This window comes from Zeus faber (assembly GCF_960531495.2).
Source record: "Zeus faber genome assembly, chromosome: 9".
In the NCBI taxonomy this organism is placed as follows: domain Eukaryota; kingdom Metazoa; phylum Chordata; class Actinopteri; order Zeiformes; family Zeidae; genus Zeus; species Zeus faber.
In genome coordinates, this window is record NC_137197.1 from 15,241,948 (window position 1) to 15,264,547 (window position 22,600).

Consider the following 22,600-nt stretch of genomic DNA (forward strand, 5'->3'; position numbering starts at 1 on the left):
GTTAACACCACGTCTGCATTTAGACTGTGCCATCCGCGACTGCTACTGTCGTTACCGTGTCTGCGTGTGTAGCACGGCCTCTTCCCAAGCGGGGAAGTGGCCCGCTGTGCACAGGGCACACAGACAAATGAGACCTCCACGCAAGAGCTGTGACTTCCAGCAAGGCTAAAGGCTGTCGGGAGCTTATTTTAGCCACGTTTTGTTTTGCCAATGCCTCCTAGGAGCTACGACAATAAGTCACATGGCAAATTAAAAAAAGGAAAACAAAAAGGAAAACAAAAAGCTTGACTGTGGCTTCATGGAATGTATGAATGGTAAGCGTTAAAATTTAGGGTTGTTTGCACCACTTCATCTCATCATATGCACCAAGAGCGCAGTTAGTAGAACGGCCTGATCTCAATCGCTGGCAGTTAAGCCTGCATGGATGGATTACGGCATGACCTGCCTAAAATTGAAAGACGTTTATAATGCCAAACAGCGTTTTAGAGTGTATCAGATATGCAGTATATTTTCGACAAGCTGACTACGCATGATTATATGTTAGAACTTAACATCTGAATAACTTCTCCTATTTACTCTAAGCTATCATCCGGAGCTGAAAAACAGGAGTTATTATGTCTATTGCTTTTCACTGACCCCCAAAACTGCAGTTTAATATTGGCGCTTGGCAGCTCCCTTCCCACCAGAGAACAAATGGGCTTCCTTTGATCGAGTCTGGAAAGGTGATTCCAGTGTGTATTTTGAGTGCTGGCACGCAAACAGAGTAAAGGAAAACCAACACCTATTAGGAGAAAAGCTACAACAGACCAAACATCTGGTGGGCTGTGAACTCTGCACGGCCGGTGGAAGGGAAGTCAGTGGGGCCGTCTGGCCAAACCTGCAGAATTCCAGTGCGTCTATCGCCCACATTACAACAAACCGCCGTGTGTGGTTTCTGGCATGCGCAGGCCCTTTCAAAATGTTACCCACAAGGGTCAAGACTGAGTGAAGGGCCGCAGCTCTAACAGTGATGGCATTGTATGTTAATCACATTCAATAGGACAGATGATGTCAGCGTCTGGACTAGACTAGACTTCCTGTGCTGGTAAAGGCCCCTATGTACTTAAATAAGCTGAGACTGAATGAGGTAACACCTTCTCATCCTTTCTTCATTTGGTGATGCTCCCTTTTCCCACACTGCAAGTTAATGGTTTTTCACCAGTAAAAAAAAAAAAGAAGAAAAAAAAGACGGTATCTACTGTCAAAATCACTGCTTTGTGAAATGACTTGGAAAATGTAATTGATTTTTGAACTCACGCAATTATTTATTTTGTAAAATACAGCTTGCCATAGTCTCACAGCCCTTTTACACTGAACTGATTCAGTGACATTACTTGACTAAGGTGTGCCTGTCTTGCTGTTAAAATGGAACGCCTGGCTTTTGGAGAAATGAATTCCATTTTGGAAATGCCCTTTGAAAATGCCAAGAGCTCATCACAACAAAGGATCATGACATGAAGGTTCAAGAACAATGTTATTAACCACACAACCATAACACCCAAGGGTGTGACAAGAATGTAGGGCGGCAAACATTTTCAGCATCTTACAACAGGACAGACGTGGATTTGACAGGCTGTCGCCTGAAAGTCGACGGGTCGAGTCATCAGTCAGAAACCTGTCAGTCGACGGAGATTCTTCAAGTTGAGCAGTCATTTTGTCCCCCCCCCCCCCCCCCAGTCAGTGTGCATTACAATAACAGGATAAACCAGATAGGAGCTTCTGAAATGCACAGGGATAACATTCCAATGAGGAATAATAAATAAGGTGAATCATAAATATATCTTTATATGTATGGATCGTCGACACGGACCCGGCTCGGGGCACGACTCATAGACTCGTCAAGATTATTTACTGTACACAATGCATGGAAGAGGGGGTGATCGGGGTGAGAGTCATGAAGAAAGTGTCCCCGACGCGCACGGTTTCGTTCCATACGATCCTGTATCGTTCCATAAGGAGACTCAAAGTAAAATGAACGCACACCGTTTTGGTGCGGCGACCCCATCTCTGGCGCGCGCATGGTCTGTGCCGTCGGAGAGGGAGACGGGTACGCAAAATGTGCCCTGATTGGTCTCTCTCCGTGCCCCGCCTCGGGATGGCGCCCTAGGCGGCCGCCTACCTCGCCTATAGGAAGAGCTGTACTGGTCCTCCGCCGGCGGTGGCAAATAAACAGCCGAATCCGATCCAACCGACAAATTCTGAGTGGGGTACAGATAGACTTAAAAATGATTACAACAACAACATCCTGTAGACAGAACAGACAGTAACTCCCCCATGTCTGTCCCAGGGTGTTGAGTACATGGAATGCCTTGTTAACAAGTTCAACTTTATTAGATAAAAACACATTAGTGGCTATAATTCAACAGCCACCAACCCCCCAAAACCAACACAATAAACCTGTCAATGACATTGTTTTTAAAGAGACAATAAATTAGACAAGTTCAGTTTACAACCAATGGTTAAAAACAGCATAGGACCTAAGCTTAAAATATTCAAAAAGCTACAATATAAATATGGATGTTAACTTCATAGACTAAAAAAAAAATTGAAAAAAAAAAGCAATAACAATAACACACACAATAACACAAATATACGGCAAGTGCAAAGGCCCATTCTTCCTCCACCTGCCACGATCTGTTTTGAACTTGTCACTCATCCACCTTGCTCCCTAACCCGACGGGTAACCTCCCTAGCGACACACCCGACTGAGGGTTCACTTGAATGATGGTTATGTCCTTAATGGAATAACTGAGTAGCAGGCAGAAAACCCATAATATGTTTGCCTGTGATTGACACCTTAGACACCACATGGGAACTCCCAGGGCGCTCACTATTACAAAGCTCCTCCTTGTCGGGTCTGGAAGTGACCTTTAACGTTTTCAAGTGATTCTAAACCCTGGGGTTGAAAGCTATTGTACTGACTCAAGAGCCTCTAGACAGCCACGCCTTTAAATGATGAACACGTTCTTTAGAAAATAATTCAGCCTCTAAATAACCCACTCGAATTGCCTGCATGGCACCCGTTTACAAGAAGCATTTCAACAGGTATTTAGGCAGTCTGCCTATTTTCCAGTCAAATGAATTTAAAAACCATGTGTGCGTTTTCTTTTATGTTTAAGTACAAGCTTTTCATTGTATCCACAATTTAGATAACATATCTGGAAATAAGCATTTAAGTCAATCTAATTAGATAGAGGACTAAGATTTCAAAGACCGATTCTCAGTACGTGACTTGTAACCTCAGTAAGTACTGACGGTGACTGCCGGGGTGGAGCTGCTCCAGCCTGGGCTCAAACATAAACTTGACTTAATTGTCCTCTTCCCCCTAATCTTTCTCTCCATTTTCCTCCCCCTGGATGCAACCCGCTTCTCTAAACCCAGTGCTCAAAAACACCAAGATCCACATGAAAACGCACACACACACCAAAAAAGGCCGGCAAACCGCAAAACACGTGGCCACACACACACCGCACACACACACACACACACACACACACACACACACACACACACACACACACACACACACACACACACACACACACACACACACACACACACACACACACACACACACACACACACACACACACACACACACACCTTGATGTCTTGCCAGCTGATTTGTGTGATGGCAGCGATTGCACCATGAGACCCCACACATGCAATGCAGTTTGAGCACAACAGCCTTCTTCATAGGGGCTTTACAAGTCCATCTACCATGTATTTGCTCAACCTATAAGGTTTACAACCACAATCTAAACAGCTGGAAGGAAAACACTCAACATCTGCCTGCCAGCAGTGGTTTCATACAGGCACACAACCACCAGCAGCAGCAGCAGCAGTGGCAGCAGTCACTGGTCCCTCTGACATCAGTATCAGAGCCAACTTGCCAGACACGCATGACCCTCACGACACGCAAATTCAAGACAGGGACAAACTGGATTTGGGAATGTGTGTATTCCATTCCATTCCAAACAAATGAGCCTCCTGGTAAAGACCTGCATTGAGTACTGCATCTACCGGGCGAGTTGACAGTGATAATCAGAGAGGGCATCGGCTTTTGTCAATGTAAAAGAAAGAAGCAGAAATACAAGGATTCCACAGCTGGTGTGTATTGCCCTTGGCAGGATGAGCCAGTCTGATAACATGCCTGTAGAGTGCAGAGATCTATTAGGTAGCCTGGCTTTAAGGCACTCTCACACCTATACTGTAGTTCTCTAGATTTGGTCCCGATTCAAGAGTTGCGACTTGCATTTTCCATTCGGTGGAGAGTTTGCCGTTCACATGGTCCCGTGTTAAGCGAACCAAAATTTGTAAACAAATCACACGCGGCCGTACAGGTCGTTCATCTATTGGACAGAATATTTATGAGGGAAAATTCATCCGATCAGCGGTGACGTCAATGTCATCTTCCATTGTAACAGCGTGAATCACAAACACTTAAAAGCAATAACACAAGCAGGACTCCAAACGTCTGCATGAAACTGGAAATGAAAGCGAGGTGTGGATCAAATATTCATTTTGTTATACACACACACACACACACACACACACACACACACACACACACACACACACACACACACACACACACACACACACACACACACACACACACATATACATACATATATACAGACATACATTCACATATAGCAGCGTATTGCGATTACGATCGCAGCCTTAATTATTATGATTTAGTGTTCCAACCAAATAAGAACAGTGGAAACACAAGTGTCAACATTCTTTTTCAACCCACAATGCACTGTATTTGGTTTGCCTCCTATTGTAGGTCCTATATCAAGCCTGATTACGTTCTCGCATGTAACGAACCAGAGCTTGGTTCACTTGGAACCGGAACCGAGTCTCGTCTTTTCTGGAGGTTTGTTCATAGTTCGATTGATGGGTTCGAACGCGTGCTCTCACATCTCCAAACGAACGGCACCAAGAGGGTAATCGCACCGCGGTGCGATTAAAAGGGACCAAAACAGTGTAAAGTGTGAAAGCACCCTCAGACTCACGACAACACAGATGAGATGCTGTTGGACTGCCAAGACAAATAGATGCCTATCCTCGGCGAAGGACGGGGACAGTGAACGGCTTTGAGGATGCCGCAACAATAACAATCTTCTGTGACTGCAGCTGCAGCAGAGCTTCCGAGTATTACACATATGCAGCCTGAGACAGCCTTTGTCAGGCAGAAAGTGCTCACAACAAGGAGCCGTCTGGACGGCGAGGAAATGATGAACGATAAAGAGGGAATTTAGGATTGTGAAGGTCAGATGAAGGGCAGGGGAAGGGGCGCTTGCACCAGAGATCAAGCTTGCACCAGTAAAATAGACGATGGACAAGGAAACACAAGTGACACTTTGGATACGAATATTCATACATATAGAATATATCAACCACGTAGCCGTACTGATGATGAGGATTATGGTACAATGAGGGAAAGCCGCTATACTGAAGTTGAGGAAATACTTGGTTGTTTAGGCTTTCCAGATTCTCTCGTGTGCCCATGCTGGTCCGGCGGTAAATGCTCCTGGAGCTCTATGTCCTGAGTCTCCTCTACTGTGTCTACTGTCCTGCAGTTTAAATAAATAAAAGAACTAAGGCGCCAAAAACTAGAATTCACATACTACCATAACAAAGTGTTGGATAGGATTCCATCACTGTTGATGAGATCTCATTGATCTGGAACTGCTTGAGTTTCTAGTAATTGAGTGTACTTCAAAAGGGGTCAACTTAGTTTTTTTTAAAGACATTTTCTGCCAAACACAGTCTCTACCAATAGCAAGAGGTACAACATTACCATGTCTCTGAGGGATCTTTTCACACTAAATTGAAACTTAATTCTGCTTTGACCTTCAAATGAACCTGGTGTCTGCTCATAGATATTCTCGCATTGGACGCGGTTGCAGATTTTGAGTGGTCTTCCACCGTGAATTCTTTAGCATTTATGTGCTACGCATGGCTTTGCTCAGAAAAAAACCATTTTATTCCTTTGACATCACGTGCGGAAGTAATACAAACTGATCATCTGAATCAAAACAGACTCCTGAGAGTCTACAGCATATTGACTGAAATGAGTTCATGTTCATTTTAAGACCAGGAATCCATCTCTGAAAATATGAGGAAGCGATATGAGGAGTATGAGGATTTAGGGGTTATTGAAAGGCGGACTGAGCAATAAACTTGAAGTTATCGTTTAAAAACAGGTGGTCACTGGAGCCTTCTTATGCGTTGACATGAACTGTAACTACTGTGCTCTTCATTTTGAGCAAAGGGCTGTCACCTCCAGTTTGTTTGGCTAACTGCTTCCCTGAGGAGTTTGGGTACATGCAGTGGGGCATGATATTTATTTAGACTGGGCATAGCCCGCTCACTCGCAATATACATGGACAGGACAGCACCAGTGGGAGAAAGTGACAGTGTTTGATGGTGTAGTCGTCAGTGTCCAAGTTAGTGCAACAAGTATTCCCTCTGAAGCATCCCTGGGTCTTCCAACAGAAAGAAGTAGGGAGCGACGTTCTCCCTTGATTTTATTCTCTGCCCCAACATTGCATTGGCAAAAATGGTAAGAATTTTTTTTCTCCCCCGCACCAAAGGTCTAGTTTAACCATTCCTACTGGGCCCTGTCCACGTTCCTTTTAACTAATGAGGAGGAGCCTATGTGCAATTAAAGCATCAAAATAATTCATGCAGCTGGTTTCTAAAAAAAGCTGCATGATTAAGGAATCCGATTTAGAGCAAAGAGCATATATTGCATTAGTAATGTGCCGTCATGCAGAGACACGAGTTAAAAGAAGTTAAAAGGGGAATTGAATGAGAAGCTTGGTCTCCTGCAGTGTCTAGCGTGACATTAATCAATTACTTGACAGACCCAGTAAACCCATTCCGTATCAATCATAAACATTACATTCAAGAAAAATATCATTTGACATCAATCTTAATTTAACAGTTCAATGCAACTAATGCTCTGTTGACTTGTAAGGTTATAGCTAGGAAATGCAGGGAATATAAGTTAAACATTTTGACGTGGGCTGGACACCCGGGCTACCTGCAAACAAAACAGCAAAAGCATTTTACAAGCCACCGAGCTGCCTAGGGCATGTCAGTGACTGCCATGACAACCTTTCAATAGAAAGGACCGTCTAGAGGAGACAATCCAAAGTTGTCTGCCTTGTAAAACTTGATGATTTCCCCCCATCCGAGAGCGTTTATGACCGGCTTTGAGGAAAAAGAAGAAAAAAGAAAAACTTCTTATTTCCTGCCTAATTCCGTTTAGATTGTCCAGCGGTCCACACTGCCTGTCTGTCTTTACACCAATGACCTGTTTTGCTGCCAGGTCCCAACACACAGTCCTCACACAGCTGCAGAGAGATAGAGATGGAGATAAACGGGATTCAACCTGGCCTCAAGGTAACCTCTTCCTTGGAGACTTGGCATAGAGAGCCTTGGAGTTCTGACTGAGTGGCGTGGTCCTTCTTCCACAGGGAAACCAGAGAGAGAGCGAGATTTGGTTTTTGGCTCTCCTTTCCTTATCTTCTACAGGCAACAATTGCAAGACCAGGATTTTGTCTTGCAAATGTGGCAGATAGATGGACTGCTGATCCTGCGCTGAAATAAACTCACAAAAAATGTATATACAGTATGTGTATGACACAATTACATCCATATATGTGTCATGCCTTACAAAAAGGAATTCAGTTTGTCAACCGGCCCCACCCCCATCTCTAATACGACAACATTTAGAGGAGAGCTCGATAAAACTCCGCCGCCACACATACTGCGTGGCACTCAAAAAGTTCAACCACCAGATGTTCAATGTATAATCCCAGTCACCCAAACAATCAGATTTACATTCCACATATTGCAGTGTATATACAATTAGATATGAAAAGACTACTGGTTGCTGTTTAAATCGTAGTGAAAACGCATTTTTAAATACAAGGAGATGAGACAAATGCAATGTTGTAATTTTTATCTCATAATCTCATAATAAAAATTAACCTAACATCATAAGCAATACAGTAAATTTAATAACTACAATATCAGATTTGTTTCGGTGAAAATCAATCGTATAGCGATGACCAAGTGAAATAACTGCAAACACCTTCACATTGTAAACCATCTGTCATACGATTTTACACAAAAAGATTGCGCAACCTTCCGACTCTGTAGCTTTGAGTGGCTGCATGATTTGCCATTAAGCGCACAGCAGATCAGGGCTTGAACCCTGGTGATGAAAGGGGGACAGTCAGTGACTAACATAATCTGGTGGATGGGGTTCGTGGCAGGCCATCTGTGACCGTAGAGTACTAAGCCTTCAGAGAGCTTGGGGGAAAAATTAATTGTAGTGGTCGTCCTCCCAAGGCTTTGGGCCTAACGTTGGCTTCGCCGTATAAGATGTGTATACTGTATATACGTTTGAGGTGTTAAATTCTAGCAGCGGGTCTGTGTGTGTTTATGTTCATTGATGCTCCGGTTGCCAACGGTACATGATATGCTGCCAAAGCATTTCTTTGTCCAGTCTGTGGCAAGTCAAACGCAATATTCCAGTTGGCCGTGGCTCGAATATAAAAGAGGGCTGCAACTATTTCAACTATTTCAAATACCATCTGAACTTTACCTTTTAAAAACAGGTTTCTAGAAGACATTTTTACAAGTTATAATTGCGGGGGGTTATGCAATTTATGAGTTTTTAAGCACTGCTATTCACATTTCTGTCAGGTATAACCACACTGAGACATATAAAAATAACTCCAATGATGTGGTAAGGTCCACTATTTCATAAGTGACCAACATAAAGCACAATGACTATTAGGTGATTTTGAATGGGTAACTTTAGCACAGGCGATATATTGCTTAAAGACCTGTAACTTGAGTGTGCCAGGCACCAGTGCACTTCTAAATAGGAATATATATTTTCCTTAAAAAACACTATACTCCCCTCTTTTCACGGCTAACTTGAAGCACACATTGAACTTGCTTGAAAGGCTTCACCTCATAAATTAAAAAGGTCTGATTTATTTTAGTCAAGGAGAACACGTCACGTGTGCCTGTACTTTCCACTATGTGGAACGCATAAAAACGCTAAGTACAGCTTTTGGGCAAATTCTTTAACAAAAAGATAGGAATTGCATCCCAACAGATGCATGAGGGCAAGCGAGAATACATAAGTTAGATCTAAAACATGCAATTTGAAGGAAGGAGGGGCTTCCCATCCCCGAAGAACATTGGGAGCAGGAATCTGATTGCTGACCCAAAGCCTAAATTCTCAGGCTAACTCTATTAATAGCTCAGACACCAGCCCAAGTCTACCCAGTCAGCAAGCAGACCTCACTTAACGGGCCGGGCTCCTTTTACTGTAGCTGGACTGTTGATTAGAAAGAAGAAATACTCCAGCATTTCTCAACGCGCTGCAGACTCATTCGGGAATTGTCGCTCAACGACTGCTCCCACTGCAGTTTAAGATGTAGTAATGTAAAGTATGCAAGGGGATAGATTTACCAAGAGTTAAATGTGCGCTAAGATGAATAACATGGGGAAAGAATGCTTGCAGTTTCCGCGATGAGAACCTTCCTGCTAAATGCGTTAAGTACAATGCATGCCAAGAATAGCAAGTTTCAGCGAAGTTTATCGGCGTGCACATTCTAGCAAGCTATCTATATCTGTAACTCCTCTGAGAACAACTCTGCCTCTTAAAAAGAATGGTATGCCTGAAACATGACAACACACAAGTCCTCCTACAATCCCTCTAATGGTAATGTTGAGGACAAGGGGGCACCCCTCCCGGCACGCTGCCCGGCGCAGACAGCAATGCGAGATAGCGGCGCTGCGATGCCGTAAATACAGCGCTCATTCAAGACCGGCCAAGTGGGGTTTGGCCTCCACAGGACTTTCAACACGCTCGCAGCGGAGCTTCCAGGAAGGTCCTCAGGGTGTTATGGTGGACTGCAGCTCGGATGAGCGCAGAAGCTGTAAATCAAGCTTGGTGAGGGGTCCAGAAACACCTCAGGCGCGGCTTCTGAGATTTTCTGACTATTTTAAAGTTACCGGTTGCTATAAAAATCACTCCCTGTGTTTATTGTGATTAATGCCTCTCAGTACCACACATCAATCTGGGAGATGTGATGGTGGGAAGTTCTATCTCTATCTCGTGGGACTGAAATGCATGGTCTTTGAGAGAAGAAGACTTCCAAGACAGTCCTACTGCCAACATTGGCTGACTCAAGCAAAACTGTTGTTTTAGATAACCATGACCTCAGAGCTCCATCTTATTGTTCTCCCTCCATTACGCTTTGCCTTGAGGAGAAAATTGCAAAAACAATCTACAGTACTTAGTACTTAACGATGACAATGAACTTGCTGTAAATAAGCAAATTGGCACAACTCTCCGATCTGCATTGTGTAGATAATTGCATTCAGAAAAAAAGGCCATTTAAAAAACATTCAATAATCAAAGGAAATGTCTTCAATTAAAAGGTCCTCATTAGTGTCTGACACTTCCCCCCGGCACTCTTAAAATTCTCCACATTTCCAGTTAACATAAATACCACAGAATGCAGATTGGCATGTGCCACTCTGTCGCACCGTGTCAGTTATGGAACAGGTGCAAGGGAGTCCACATTCCTGAATGCGCAGAAACAGAGGAGGAAGACTATGAGAAACTGCGTGAGGCTTCCCAATTCCTTGGAACAGAAGTGGAAAATCGTACTTGTTTTCCCCAAATCGCATCTCAAAGCTACGGACATTTCCAGGTCAACCCGTTTTCTCATTGAACAAAAACCTTTTGAACATACACCCAAACACACACTGAGGTGAGATGGTAGAGGTGTCCCTGAGGTAAGATTGTAAGAATACTGCATATCTTCATCCGCTGCAGTTCAGAGAAATGGATCTACCCTCCAATTTAATGACATCGTTACCGACGAATATATTCAGAAAAGGGTATTAATGAGTTTCTTGATATGTACTGTTTATAGATGGGGGGGATGTGGGTGAAACTGGGTGCATCGTCATAATAGAACAACATCAGTCTGATCAGAAAGCTTCTTCACCAGTTATTTTTGTGATGATCTTACACTCACGGCTGCCGGCAATAATTAATAAATATCACCGTAACAACCAAACGTTTTCCGTATGAAAATGCAATAACACCGTTACGGAGAAATGCTTTGACAGAATTATTAACAAAAGGCGCTGCTGAGACTAAACCAAAACAAGCTTAATTCAGAGGCTGGTTTAGATTTATAAAAAAAAAAAAAAAAAAAAAATCTCTGTGAGGGTATGTCACCCTATAAAAAGGTTGCCCGTGGCAACCTGTTGGTCTGCTGCAGCTACCGGATGTTTTTCAAGTACCCTCCAAAATGAGCAGGACTCTAAAAAGAGACTGGAAGAGGTTTCCAAACAGTAAAAAATAAGGAAGTCATTAGCCGATTATACCCTGTAAATAATAGGATACTACTCTAAAATATATGTTAAAAAAAAAAAAAAAAAAAAAAAAGTGTTTAATGTGTCCTCCCTGAGCTGTCTCCGCTTAACCTGTGGAGATTATATGCGCGCACATACACAGACGATAGACACCTGTAATTAAAAACACCGAGCGCTGCAGCTTAGGTCACAACTATAAAAAAAAAAAAAAAAACATTTCATGAGAAAGTGCGTTTTCTATTCAGTTTTACTGTCTGCATGTGTGACGGGATTGTAGTTGGTTTTATGAGTTTGTTTATGTTGTTGTACTGTACATTTCAATAATTTGAAGTTTCGGGCGTTTTGACAATTAAAATTGGAAAGTGTGTTAGTGTGTGTGTGTGGTTTTTTTTGGGGTGGGGGGGGGGGGGGGGGGGGGGGCGGGGCGGCGGTGGGTCTAGAAGGGAAGCAGGAGCTGCATGTCTGTGCTTTCATCCTTCAATGAAATGCACATGTTTGCGTCCACTCAGTTCCTGTGATCCTTCCCAGACCCCATCACCCACTCCACCGTTTCCAAATGAATCACCAATTCCAAAAATTCTACAAATTCTAAATTATGCAGCACTAAGTAAAAAAAAAAAACTCAGACTGTATAATATAATACAATATAATGATGTTCATAATCATTTTTTATGTCGCTTTGCACAAATTGCAAAAGCGCAGAAAATTTGACAGCGATTCAAAGACGCCTTCACTGTGAGTCATCTGCTTTACGCTTGCGCGAAACCGCACGCACGCACGCACGCACGCACGCACGCACGCACGCACGCACGCACGCACGCACGCACGCACGCACGCACGCACGCACGCACGCACGCACGCACGCACGCACACACACACGCACACACGCACACACACACACACACACACACACACACACACACACACACACACACACACACACACACCAAAATTGATACCCAGCATTCACCACTCATCCATCAACACACATTCATTAAAGGGCACCTGGTGTCTGCTGCGAAATATGATACTTCAATCTATTTCCTGCACATAAATATTGGATAAGTGGCAGCGGGTTTTATTTGGTCAGTCTATCACTGTTGTCAGTCAATGTATGTTTAACAAGAGTTTAAAATGAAGGTGACAGGGGCCTTTAAATAACATGGTTGACCCACAGCTATACAGTCGCATAGAGGAGAGCAAACAAAAATGAGGGCATGCACATAAACACCCACAAGGTGGTTATAAAGTCCAAAAAAAAAAAACCGCAAAACACAAATTCCATTTACAGTGACATTCCCTGAATCTCGCAGTAACGTCTTCACTCTCAGCCGTCTCCTCTGCATGCGATCCATCATGTTATCATAATCATGTCACGGCACGAAAACACATTCCATGTTTTACATACACCCGAGCACATGGATCTCAATCGGTTATGTCTTTGTGCACGTGTGTGCGTTTATCTCATCATAATAATTAATAGTTTGTATGGATAATACTTGTCGGAGAGTGTTTATATAGTCTAGATATGGGCAAGTCAGTGGTTTGGTGGCGAGACTAACTGAAGAGAAAACAACCTCTTGGGAAGATATAATCAATGCAGAGTTAGATTTTCCATTCAGCTTTCTCTAAGACACTACTACATCTTCATACAGAATATATTTATTTAAGCCGCCCCTTAATATTATCCACATAAAGACAGCCGCGACATCCTTCCGGGCCTCCAGAACTACCCTTTCTTCACCCTCTGTCCTTCACTTATCACCTTCCCGATCTCTGCAATCGCCCTCCTCCTCCTCCTTTCGACGCGCCAGGAATTTTTCGTCCCACTGTCCTGCAGCCTCATGAGCGCATCTGGAAGTGTTTGTTTCAGAGGGGAAGATGGAAGGAACGGCAGCTGATGACCATTAGCCTGCAACATGCTGGTTCTGGGTATGCAGTCGGTCACCTCACCTCAAGAAATAAGCGGGCATGCGCACACACACACACACACCAACACACTAATTAAAAACACCCATGTCTGTATCCCCAGATGTCGGACGCAAATCCAAAGCAGCCAAAATAATTACCAACCGAATTGTCAGCTACTGCTGAGGGATTACTAAGACGTACGTTGCATAAGAGCTTAAATCACTTTATTAGGTCATCTGCGACTGATCTCTGATCACATAAACGTACTTATGAGAACTGCGTACTGTAGAAGGTCAGAGAGGGTAAATGCCACAATTTTGTGTTCCACATCATTGTTTAGAAATGTTAAACCTTTTGCCTTCTTTTGTCAAGAAGGCAAATATCATATATCATCTATATTACTAGTTTGATCATTAGCGACAATCAGATATATTTTTCCCCCCATTGTAGAGCTCTGTCAAAAAGCCATAACATCTTCCTCAAAAGATTCAGAACTTTTTTGGGATTCACTATTTTGACACCAATTCTCATATTTTGCCTTTTCTCAGGTTCGTGCGCATGTGTCTGCACAGTCCCTGATGTTGCACGCGACACTTCCTCACTCCATGTACATGTTGGCTTTCAGCCCGGGCTACTGTCTGCCCTTCCAAACAATAGTCGATGATGATGATGATGATCCCCACATACACCGAATTTTGTAAAGGAGTGTCCTTATATACCCATTTTGCATGTACGATGTTTGGAAAAGCCATAGAGAGCATGTTCATAACTACTGTATTGCATCTTTTTCGCACAGATTCTTGGAATGCCACATATCGAAACATTCTAGGGCAAATGGAGGAATTTAGGAGTCCCATGAGTATAAGAGAACAGCGGTGGACACAGAAAAACCATGCTCTTGCACAGACCTGACCAGGGATTTAAAATATCGAGAAGAAGAATACTGGTGAATCAGATTAGAATACAACACTATAAACAACTGTGCAGACAACTCCTCAGCTGCTTTTCTGAGAGTCAGCACATTTGAAACACGGGGCTGACCATATGCTGACGGGATAATCCTTAAACCATCTGAACGCCCGCCTGTCAAGAAAACTGCACACTTTGTCTTTGGATGGATTGTTCTACCTAGTCACAGTAGATTTTGTTCAACTGACCTCATCGGGGATTATTGCGAACACCCATCCCTTAAGACAATCTTACCCTAATCCTGAACCCTGAACCCCCGTAGGGATTAATAAAGGCTTATCTTATCATTTTGGGTTTGGGTTCTGTTATACCCATAGTTGTGGTGTGTAGAGATTTGAGTGCTCGGACCCCAGTGGGGGCCATGAGAACTGGGCTGGTACAAATAACGGGTGGGGGACTTTATTTGGCAGGGGCTTCTTCGATGTGGCTTTAGAGGAATGTCTAGGGTCGCCCTCTGACCGAAGAAAAAAAAAAAAAAAAAAAAAAAAATCTTCTGGGGCTTAAGGTTGAAGGGCTTGCAGAAACTGGTGTGGGACATCTGCAGAGATGGGGACTTGGAGCGATTAGCTCTAGTGCACGGCGTGCAGCCCCAGCAGAAACAAGACAGCAGCTGTGATTAAAGCAAGCAAGGTTATCAGGGATGTGAAGAGAAGAGCGAGGCAGTAACAATTACAACAGTTAACTGGAAGCCAGTGAAGGACAGTCAGAATGGACAGAAATGATAGTAGGCTAAAGCATAGCGGGAAATGACGATAACTGGATTAAAGCCCTAAAACGATACCTTACACTATTTAGCGGCAACGCCACAGAATACAAAAAATGAAATCCTCACTTGGTGGGTCTAGATAAACAGAAGTCGCTGTAATCTATCAGTGTCCCTACTCCCTAACCCAATTTTCCACCACACAAATCAAACAGTAGAAAGCCCCGGGGTGACATGTCAAATTCAAGCCCCAACAACCACAGCTCCAGTGTCTGCGTCTCCTCTGTGAAGCCACAATCATCATCATCATCATCATCACACAGCACTTCTCACGACAAGCTTAGAGAATTAGGCCGGAGCATCCAAACAACTGGTAACTTATACAAGACGACAGGTCGGCTTCCAAGTGATACACAGGCCTCTCAAGCACTGACACACTGGGCACAATGGCACCATTGTTTCACTGTGGGCAGTGGACTGATTGATTAATTTAGCGAGACAATGTCATGCATAGAAGGTTCCACTTATCATCGAACGCATCAATGTCAACATTGGACACTGTTGTTTTTGGGTCAGGATTTCCATTCCAAAACATTTGGCTGGAATTATTGTCGGAGAACGGTAGAGAACTTGGAACAGCACTACAGCAGCACAACGGGTTCTGTCCCAATTACCTGTAATTGAATAGATTTTTACTTAACCAAGATAAATTGGATTACCGATAGTTGTGTATTGAGAGAAATACAGCACATTGTTTTTGTGCAAACCACCATCGGTTCAGATGGCGGTGCTGTCAGTGACGATGACGGATCGCACTGATCTTGAGTCAGTCATGGCACAAAAGGGTGTGGCACACAAAAATCTGCAGATTTTTTTGTAGGCAAGACACGCACGCGCACACGCGCACACACACACACACACAAAGTGTCATAGAAAAGAATTAGACAAATCCTGGCAACGGCTGCAAGAGCTAGCAAACGGATAGGGCAATAAAGTGCAAGTTTAAAGTATATGGCTCCTTGCAGTGCAGCTACTGTACGGTGGCAAGCAGCATGGGAGCTAATGGCTGGTTCAGTAAAAGCCACATTGGAATGCACCAAAGTATGAGAGTGTGTGCGTTAGGGGCATTATTGTACAGAATGTGAAATTCAGCACAGCCTCCTGCTTTTTCGGACTGTGGTCGCCATTACTCTGATTCTCTTCCCAAAGCTGGCACTGCAAAAAAAAAAAAAAAGTGACATCATAATGTGTCTGTGTGCATGTCATTTTTAGGCTCGTGAGAGGAAACCGCAGCCACTCTCTCCGAACCACACCCCATCGCCCAGCATCTGTTATGTTTTTCAGCGCCGGGTGTGGATGCAGTGGACAAGACTTTCTACCCAGCTTGAGTTACCGGAGAATTATTTCTATAGTTTAGAATAATAATGACACATTCAGTGTGTTTAGAGGACGAGCAGCTGAATTTACAAAAGATATCTATGCAGCAGATGTGCCAAAGAGTTTCAGCAGCGGGCCATCCATCGTGTGAGACGACACCACCCACGACACCAACCACCAAAAAGTGTTTTTCGGGACCGGCGCAACACGTCCCATTGAAAGATCCTCACAAGGTGTTCCCTCTTTGTACACGCAAGCTTTGTCACATAGGTTTGGAATGTTGCTGAGGAAGGAACCAGAGATGTCACACCCATGCAGATCCAGTCCTCCCCACCCCCATGTGAACATTTTGGAGCTTGAAAACAAACGCGCAGCACTTTCATCCCCGGTCGGCCAGACCAAACACAGCTGTGGGGCTTTGGGAGGAGGCAATGCGAGACGGGGGAGAGAGAAGGAGAGAGTTGGTTTTGACACTAAGGTGACACGCCGCCGCTACCGGAGAGGCGGAGGACGGAACGGGGGCGCGAAGGTAGCCTCCGGGATGGGTCCGCTGTTCCAAACGAGTCAAGCTCGGCTCGGAGAAAATCGCGGAATAACTTAAACAGATATGCTGAGCGAAAGTAACTCAGCAAGGCAAACGCGTTGAGAAGCCAACGGAAATTTTGACACACCTTCAAGTGTAAAGAGGCCTCAGTCGTTCGACCAGACGAGGAACAAGAAAATCTGGGTTTTCAGAACACACCTTGTTTGAATTCACACAAACAAGTTTTGAGAGCAGAATTATTAGGCGCTTTCGGACCAAACAGTTCTGGGGACTCCCTGAGGGGAACTAGGAACTGGGGAAGCCCCCGGAGAACTAAATACCTTCAAGGGCTTTTTTTCTGGTTGCATTCGCGCCGCCAATAGGAACTCTGAAGTGACGTGAGCCAATAGGGTTTCAGCAGAGTTCCGTGTTGTTAGTCTATACAATTTCATGTATTTCACCTCTTCAGTCCACGCAAAATCTGTTTCTGAACAAAATTGAAGCAAGAAATAAGCAATCCAGTTGCTTCACTCATATTAGATCTACAAAGTGCAATTTAAAAGTTTGCTCCGACTTTCGTAAGGCACGGGCTTGCATCGGGACATCGCATGCAGAAAAATGAAATAGATTAAATAAATACATCCACAATAAAAAATATATATTTTTTTTTTTATAACCGCGGAGAGCACATGGACTGGGCGGGGGCCCAGAACGATGCGATTGGCCGGGGTGGACTGTCCTCCCTCCGAGGGACCGTGGACTCTTCTGGACCAATCACCGCGCACTTACACCACTGAAACTTCCCCCTGTGCAGGTTAGTACCTGCCCTGGAGCAGGAGCTAAAAAGGTCAGTCAAATCAGCGTTCTAAAAACTACAATCGTTCCTAGTTCCGGCAGTGGGGACACAAAAAAAAGGGAAGGGTTCTTCCAAAAGTTCTTAGAACTATGAAAAAGTTCCTGCTGTGCAAAAACACCTATTGCTGCTTTGAATGTAAATGATGCTCAACTATGAACTACACGTTTAAAGGTCACCACTTATACTCCTTTTCAACAAGTTGATATACAGTAAGTCTCTGAGGTCCCCAAAACATGTCTGAGGTTTTTTTTGGTGAAAATACCACTGCATTATGCATTCTAGCCATTCTAGCATGCCTCCATACCGCTCTCTGGCTCGTCTTTCATTTTACTCTCCAGTTATTTAAGAATGTTGATAAGAGGGAGTTCATCAAACAGACAGACATTCAACTAACAAATGAATACCGTAAACGTTACTGTGGATCCTGCAGCAAGTAACGCCAGTAACTTTCCAGAAAATGACATCTAATATATTACCTGTTAGCGTCAGCCAGTGCTAAACGGCAAAAGAAACACCCGGCACAATTATCTTTTAAATTCTCTTTTAAATTTCCCTCATCTGTAGTTTTGTCACTGTTTGGGCAGTTCCCATGCTTAGCTCTTAGCTTCGACATAACGCTAGTGAGTCCGGCGCTTGCGAGAAAGAAAATGGCGCCGCTTCGCAAAGGCGGCTCTCAAGCCGTGAGCGGAGACACTCAGACGGCCTTAATCTATTGAGCCCCCACGTGACGTAGAAGGGGGAGGCAAATCTGAACGGCCTGTTGAATCGCATGCTTTCTGACCTAGGCGGGCCCACAAAAAAAACTGACTGGGTTGTCCCATCGGGGACCCAAATGTACGTGCACAAGCGTCGAAAAAGTGAGTTTTCCCACAAGCGATGATGAAGTAAGGTGCAGCCTTCGGCCCGCCTTGATTGGCTGAGTCGGCCATTGAGAAGATTCCACGTACTCCACATACAGCGGCAGGATTTGTGAGAAACGGTATTTTCTTACCTCATCATCTGGGAGGAAGAACACAAAGGGACAGGGGAAGATGGTTCCGTAATCCAAAGCAAGGTGGCAGCGGTTGCACATGGGGGGAGAGGAAGAAATGTGTTATTTACAGCATCAACCTTTTGAGCAAACAACCTCTGAACGATAACAAATGAAATCAAAATGTAAATGACAAACCACAAAATGACAGCTCACCACTAAAGTTAAAAGGACTGGTGTAAGGCGCATTTTTCCATGCTCGGCGACCAAAACTGCCCTTATAATGGTTAAATATTGAATATATTGAAGTTTATTACTGACAGGATTATGAATCCATTTTCTACAGCAAAAACTGAAATAAAAAATTCAGTAAACGTGCCAACGCGGGTCTGCATCCGTAAGTGAATAAATTGCAAGCGTGCGCAAGTTTTTGGAGCCCTCAGGACTGCTTGAAAATTCGGTCTTCTCAAGTCTGTGTACTCGTGTTCCCACCATAAAATGGGGCAATGCCTCTGGATTTAGGGGTAATGCCGGCGATATTATCCTCACCTCAACTTCACCTTCAAGTCAACTTCAAAGGAATTAGGCCTACAGCTCAATTTAAAACATGACTGTTGTACTTAAGGAGAGGGCAAAACACTGGAACAGCTCTCATTTCCATATACTGTAACCTGTACATGTACAAGACCACTGGCCCTGAAGCTGCCACTGCAGATGGTTGTCAGAGTTTCTCTTGCTCAAGGGCATACAACTGTGAAGCAGTCACACTATCGATAAGCCGAAAACACTTCCAAATTCAGCGTTCCCTCCTGATATCAGGCTAGAGCAGACAGCGATCCAAATTATTCATGAAGATCCAAATTATTCATGACTAGACAGTATAATACAAATGAAGAACTTTGCCAAAAAAAATAACCAAACCTGCCCAACACCCCCCCTGTATATTCAACATGAAGCGTACTCACAACAAGACCTTGTTGTGAATACACCAATCGACTGTGACACAACCACCAGCCAAGTGATATTTGGACATATTGCAGACAGAGGGACAGTGTGCAAACAGAGAACAGTTCACACTGAGAGCATGCAGTCGCCACCAAACTCAAAGGACCATGTCTTTTTATTTGCCTATAATTTGAAACGGGTCTTTACTTTAAAAAGTTCTGGCCTGCTTTGGCCCTCCTCTCCCGATATGACGTACGACTTACCACTGAAGGTACCACTAAAAACCAAGAAAGACCATCACGACACTGCTGTCGTATTCACGACGACACAGCGAGGAAACAAATCGCAAAAGCTCATCGGTGACTGAACCATGGGATTTGTAGACAGGACAAGTCCGAGAACCAGTGAACGGTTTGCACTAGAGGCTTGTATGAGCTGCCGCATACAAACTCAAAACAGTCTTTTTCTTAATTCCCTCCTATTCCAAGTGCGTCTTTTTGCTCACAGAGGTTCTGTTGAGCGAGTATACCGGCATCCTTAGTGGGCAGGTGTCTTGACTCCATGCTATTGCAGCCTTGTACTGTAATATAGTATGAAGTCTATTCATTTAGGAGATTATACATCCTATATATATATATAATATAAATGTAGTGTGCTGCCTATAGCTCATATCTCACACACTGACAAAATTGGCATTCAAGCTGAATTAAAAACCTCAAGATAATATAGAGAACAAAGACAAAAAATAAATAAAGAAATGTAAAAAAAGATGCGACCAACATGTGCAGCAACGCTGCGGCAATACGTCAGAATGTTAAAATAGATCCACAATTAGTTGCTAATTGGTGATTCATTGTGAAGGGCATGTGCTAAACTGTCTTCACCCATACAGCGAGAGACACTGCGGTTCCTCCTTTGACCTACATTCGAAGATGCCTCGCCAATAACGTTGTCCGTGAAGCCACAGCGCTATTGGGGATGGTTGCGTCTCTCCACAAAGGCCTCACTGTGGAATGCCACTGCTGACTGTGCCACCCATCCGTGCCACTCACTTTGCTTTGCTGCTTTCTGGCTAAACTTAGCTCCGAGTCGGCGGAAATCCACCAAGCAGCCTGGCCTGAAAGTCATCAGACGGCGTTCATTTATCTTAGATAGTGCGAGGACCCAAGCATTGTGGCTTCATTTATTAAATGGGTTAAGATCTCTTAATTGGGCAGACCTAGATTCCGTTTTTAGGTTACGATGCTTATAAACTTATGAGACCTGAAAAAGGAGGAGGACGGAAGGTAAAGCAAAAAATAAAAAATAAAAAAATGGAAATGGAAATGTAAACGAAAGAAGCCAATCCAAGGTTTGGACAGAAATAGTTTTCACGGCGGATCAGTTATGGAGGGAAATCAAGATTACACACGTGCACAATTCGATGCACATTGTGATTATGACACACCGAGTATTGCGATTGAAAATGATTACACGTGTTGTTTGCTTTCTTTGATACTAGACCACTTAAACCAATAAACACATTCTTCTTCCAAAGAGAACGCAAACATCATGACGAGGCAATGCATGTCATATTTTAAAACAGCCTTTCGAGGCCTATTTCAGGCAAAAACATTATAGAAACTATGCAGCAGACTCATTCACTCGTAAACAAATTCAACGCAAATATAGTTTAAGGAGTCGGCGTGGCAATAGAAAAGGCAACCAAAAAATGATTTAAGAGTTAAGAGGGTGTTTTTTTGTCAAACCCACATTGGCATATCACTGAATCCTGTGAACTATGGCAGGTCAGATAATATTTGTTAAAGCCCGTAACTCATTTCCAAAAGATAAGTTGATAAGAGAACAAATATTTGAACGAATATGGCCACTAAGATGTTAAATTTCCATCAGAGATGGAGATCCATCAGGAAGAAGGGTTGGGAAAGTCGTGATGAAGAGCATTGGTGCAACGAGGCCGGTTTCCTGGTTTACAATAGTACGACTGAATGAAGCTAATTTGGAAATAGTTCAAGTTCAGGTTCAAGTTCAGGAGGTTATTTGCCACATACATACACATACAGTCAATAGATACTTCAGATAATTAGCACATAGCACCTTTGACTACTGTACATTAAAAAAAAAAAGGCCTCGTAATCTGTTTTACAACTAAACCACAGGTTCAATACACACAAAGTTAATCCACACAGCAATGCAGTGCGGACCTTTCATGGATTAAAAGGGTTTCGTGCTATTTTGTACGGAAATTCCAAGGTCAAATACCATGTGTACATCTGTGGAGTACAGTTGAAGAAAGGATCGTTTACCTTAAGTGTCACTAATGATCATTGGTCATAATGGATTTGGCACTACTCAGCAAAAGGGCCAATGAAAGGTAAATGGCAGATAATTGGTAGGTTTATTTTGCTTGGATGAAAGAGAGCCATATTATTAAAATATTGCAAATGAGAGCGCTGGCAGTGTCTTTACCGTCACTTTGCGCTTCATGACTAGACCATTCAAACTACTGAATACGAACACCGTCTCTGCGGCTTGTGCGATTTACATTATTTTGAATCTATCTTCCACGGTGAACCATTAAACCCAACCGGCCTGTGGCACGGCAGCGTGCCGGGTTATTTCCGGTGTGGGCAGAAATATATTTTTCACAAAGGCAATTGAATGATGACTCCACGGATACTACGCAAGACAAAGGTCGCGGCTGCAAGACGTGGGGGCCACATCGTCAAGAAACGCACAGAGGGGCAGATGGAGACTGTCCAAATCCGTCTCCGTCTCTCGTCTCTCTCTCTCATCTCTACCCGCCCGTTTGGATCAGCCAGATGTTTGGTGCAATTGCAAGTGGGAACACACTGCTAAAATCACCCCCCA

General features: G+C 43.7%; 1 protein-coding gene across 1 annotated transcript in view; it reads right to left on the reverse strand.

Moving 5' to 3' along the window:
* The window catches only part of septin4b (septin 4b), a 42,749-nt gene that overhangs the window by 18,833 nt on the left and 1,316 nt on the right, over positions 1-22,600 (reverse strand). Inside the window, exon 2 of the mRNA XM_080006939.1 lies at positions 18,806-18,813. Coding sequence (XP_079863065.1) covers positions 18,806-18,813 — 8 coding nt within the window. The remainder of the gene's footprint in view (positions 1-18,805; positions 18,814-22,600) is intronic.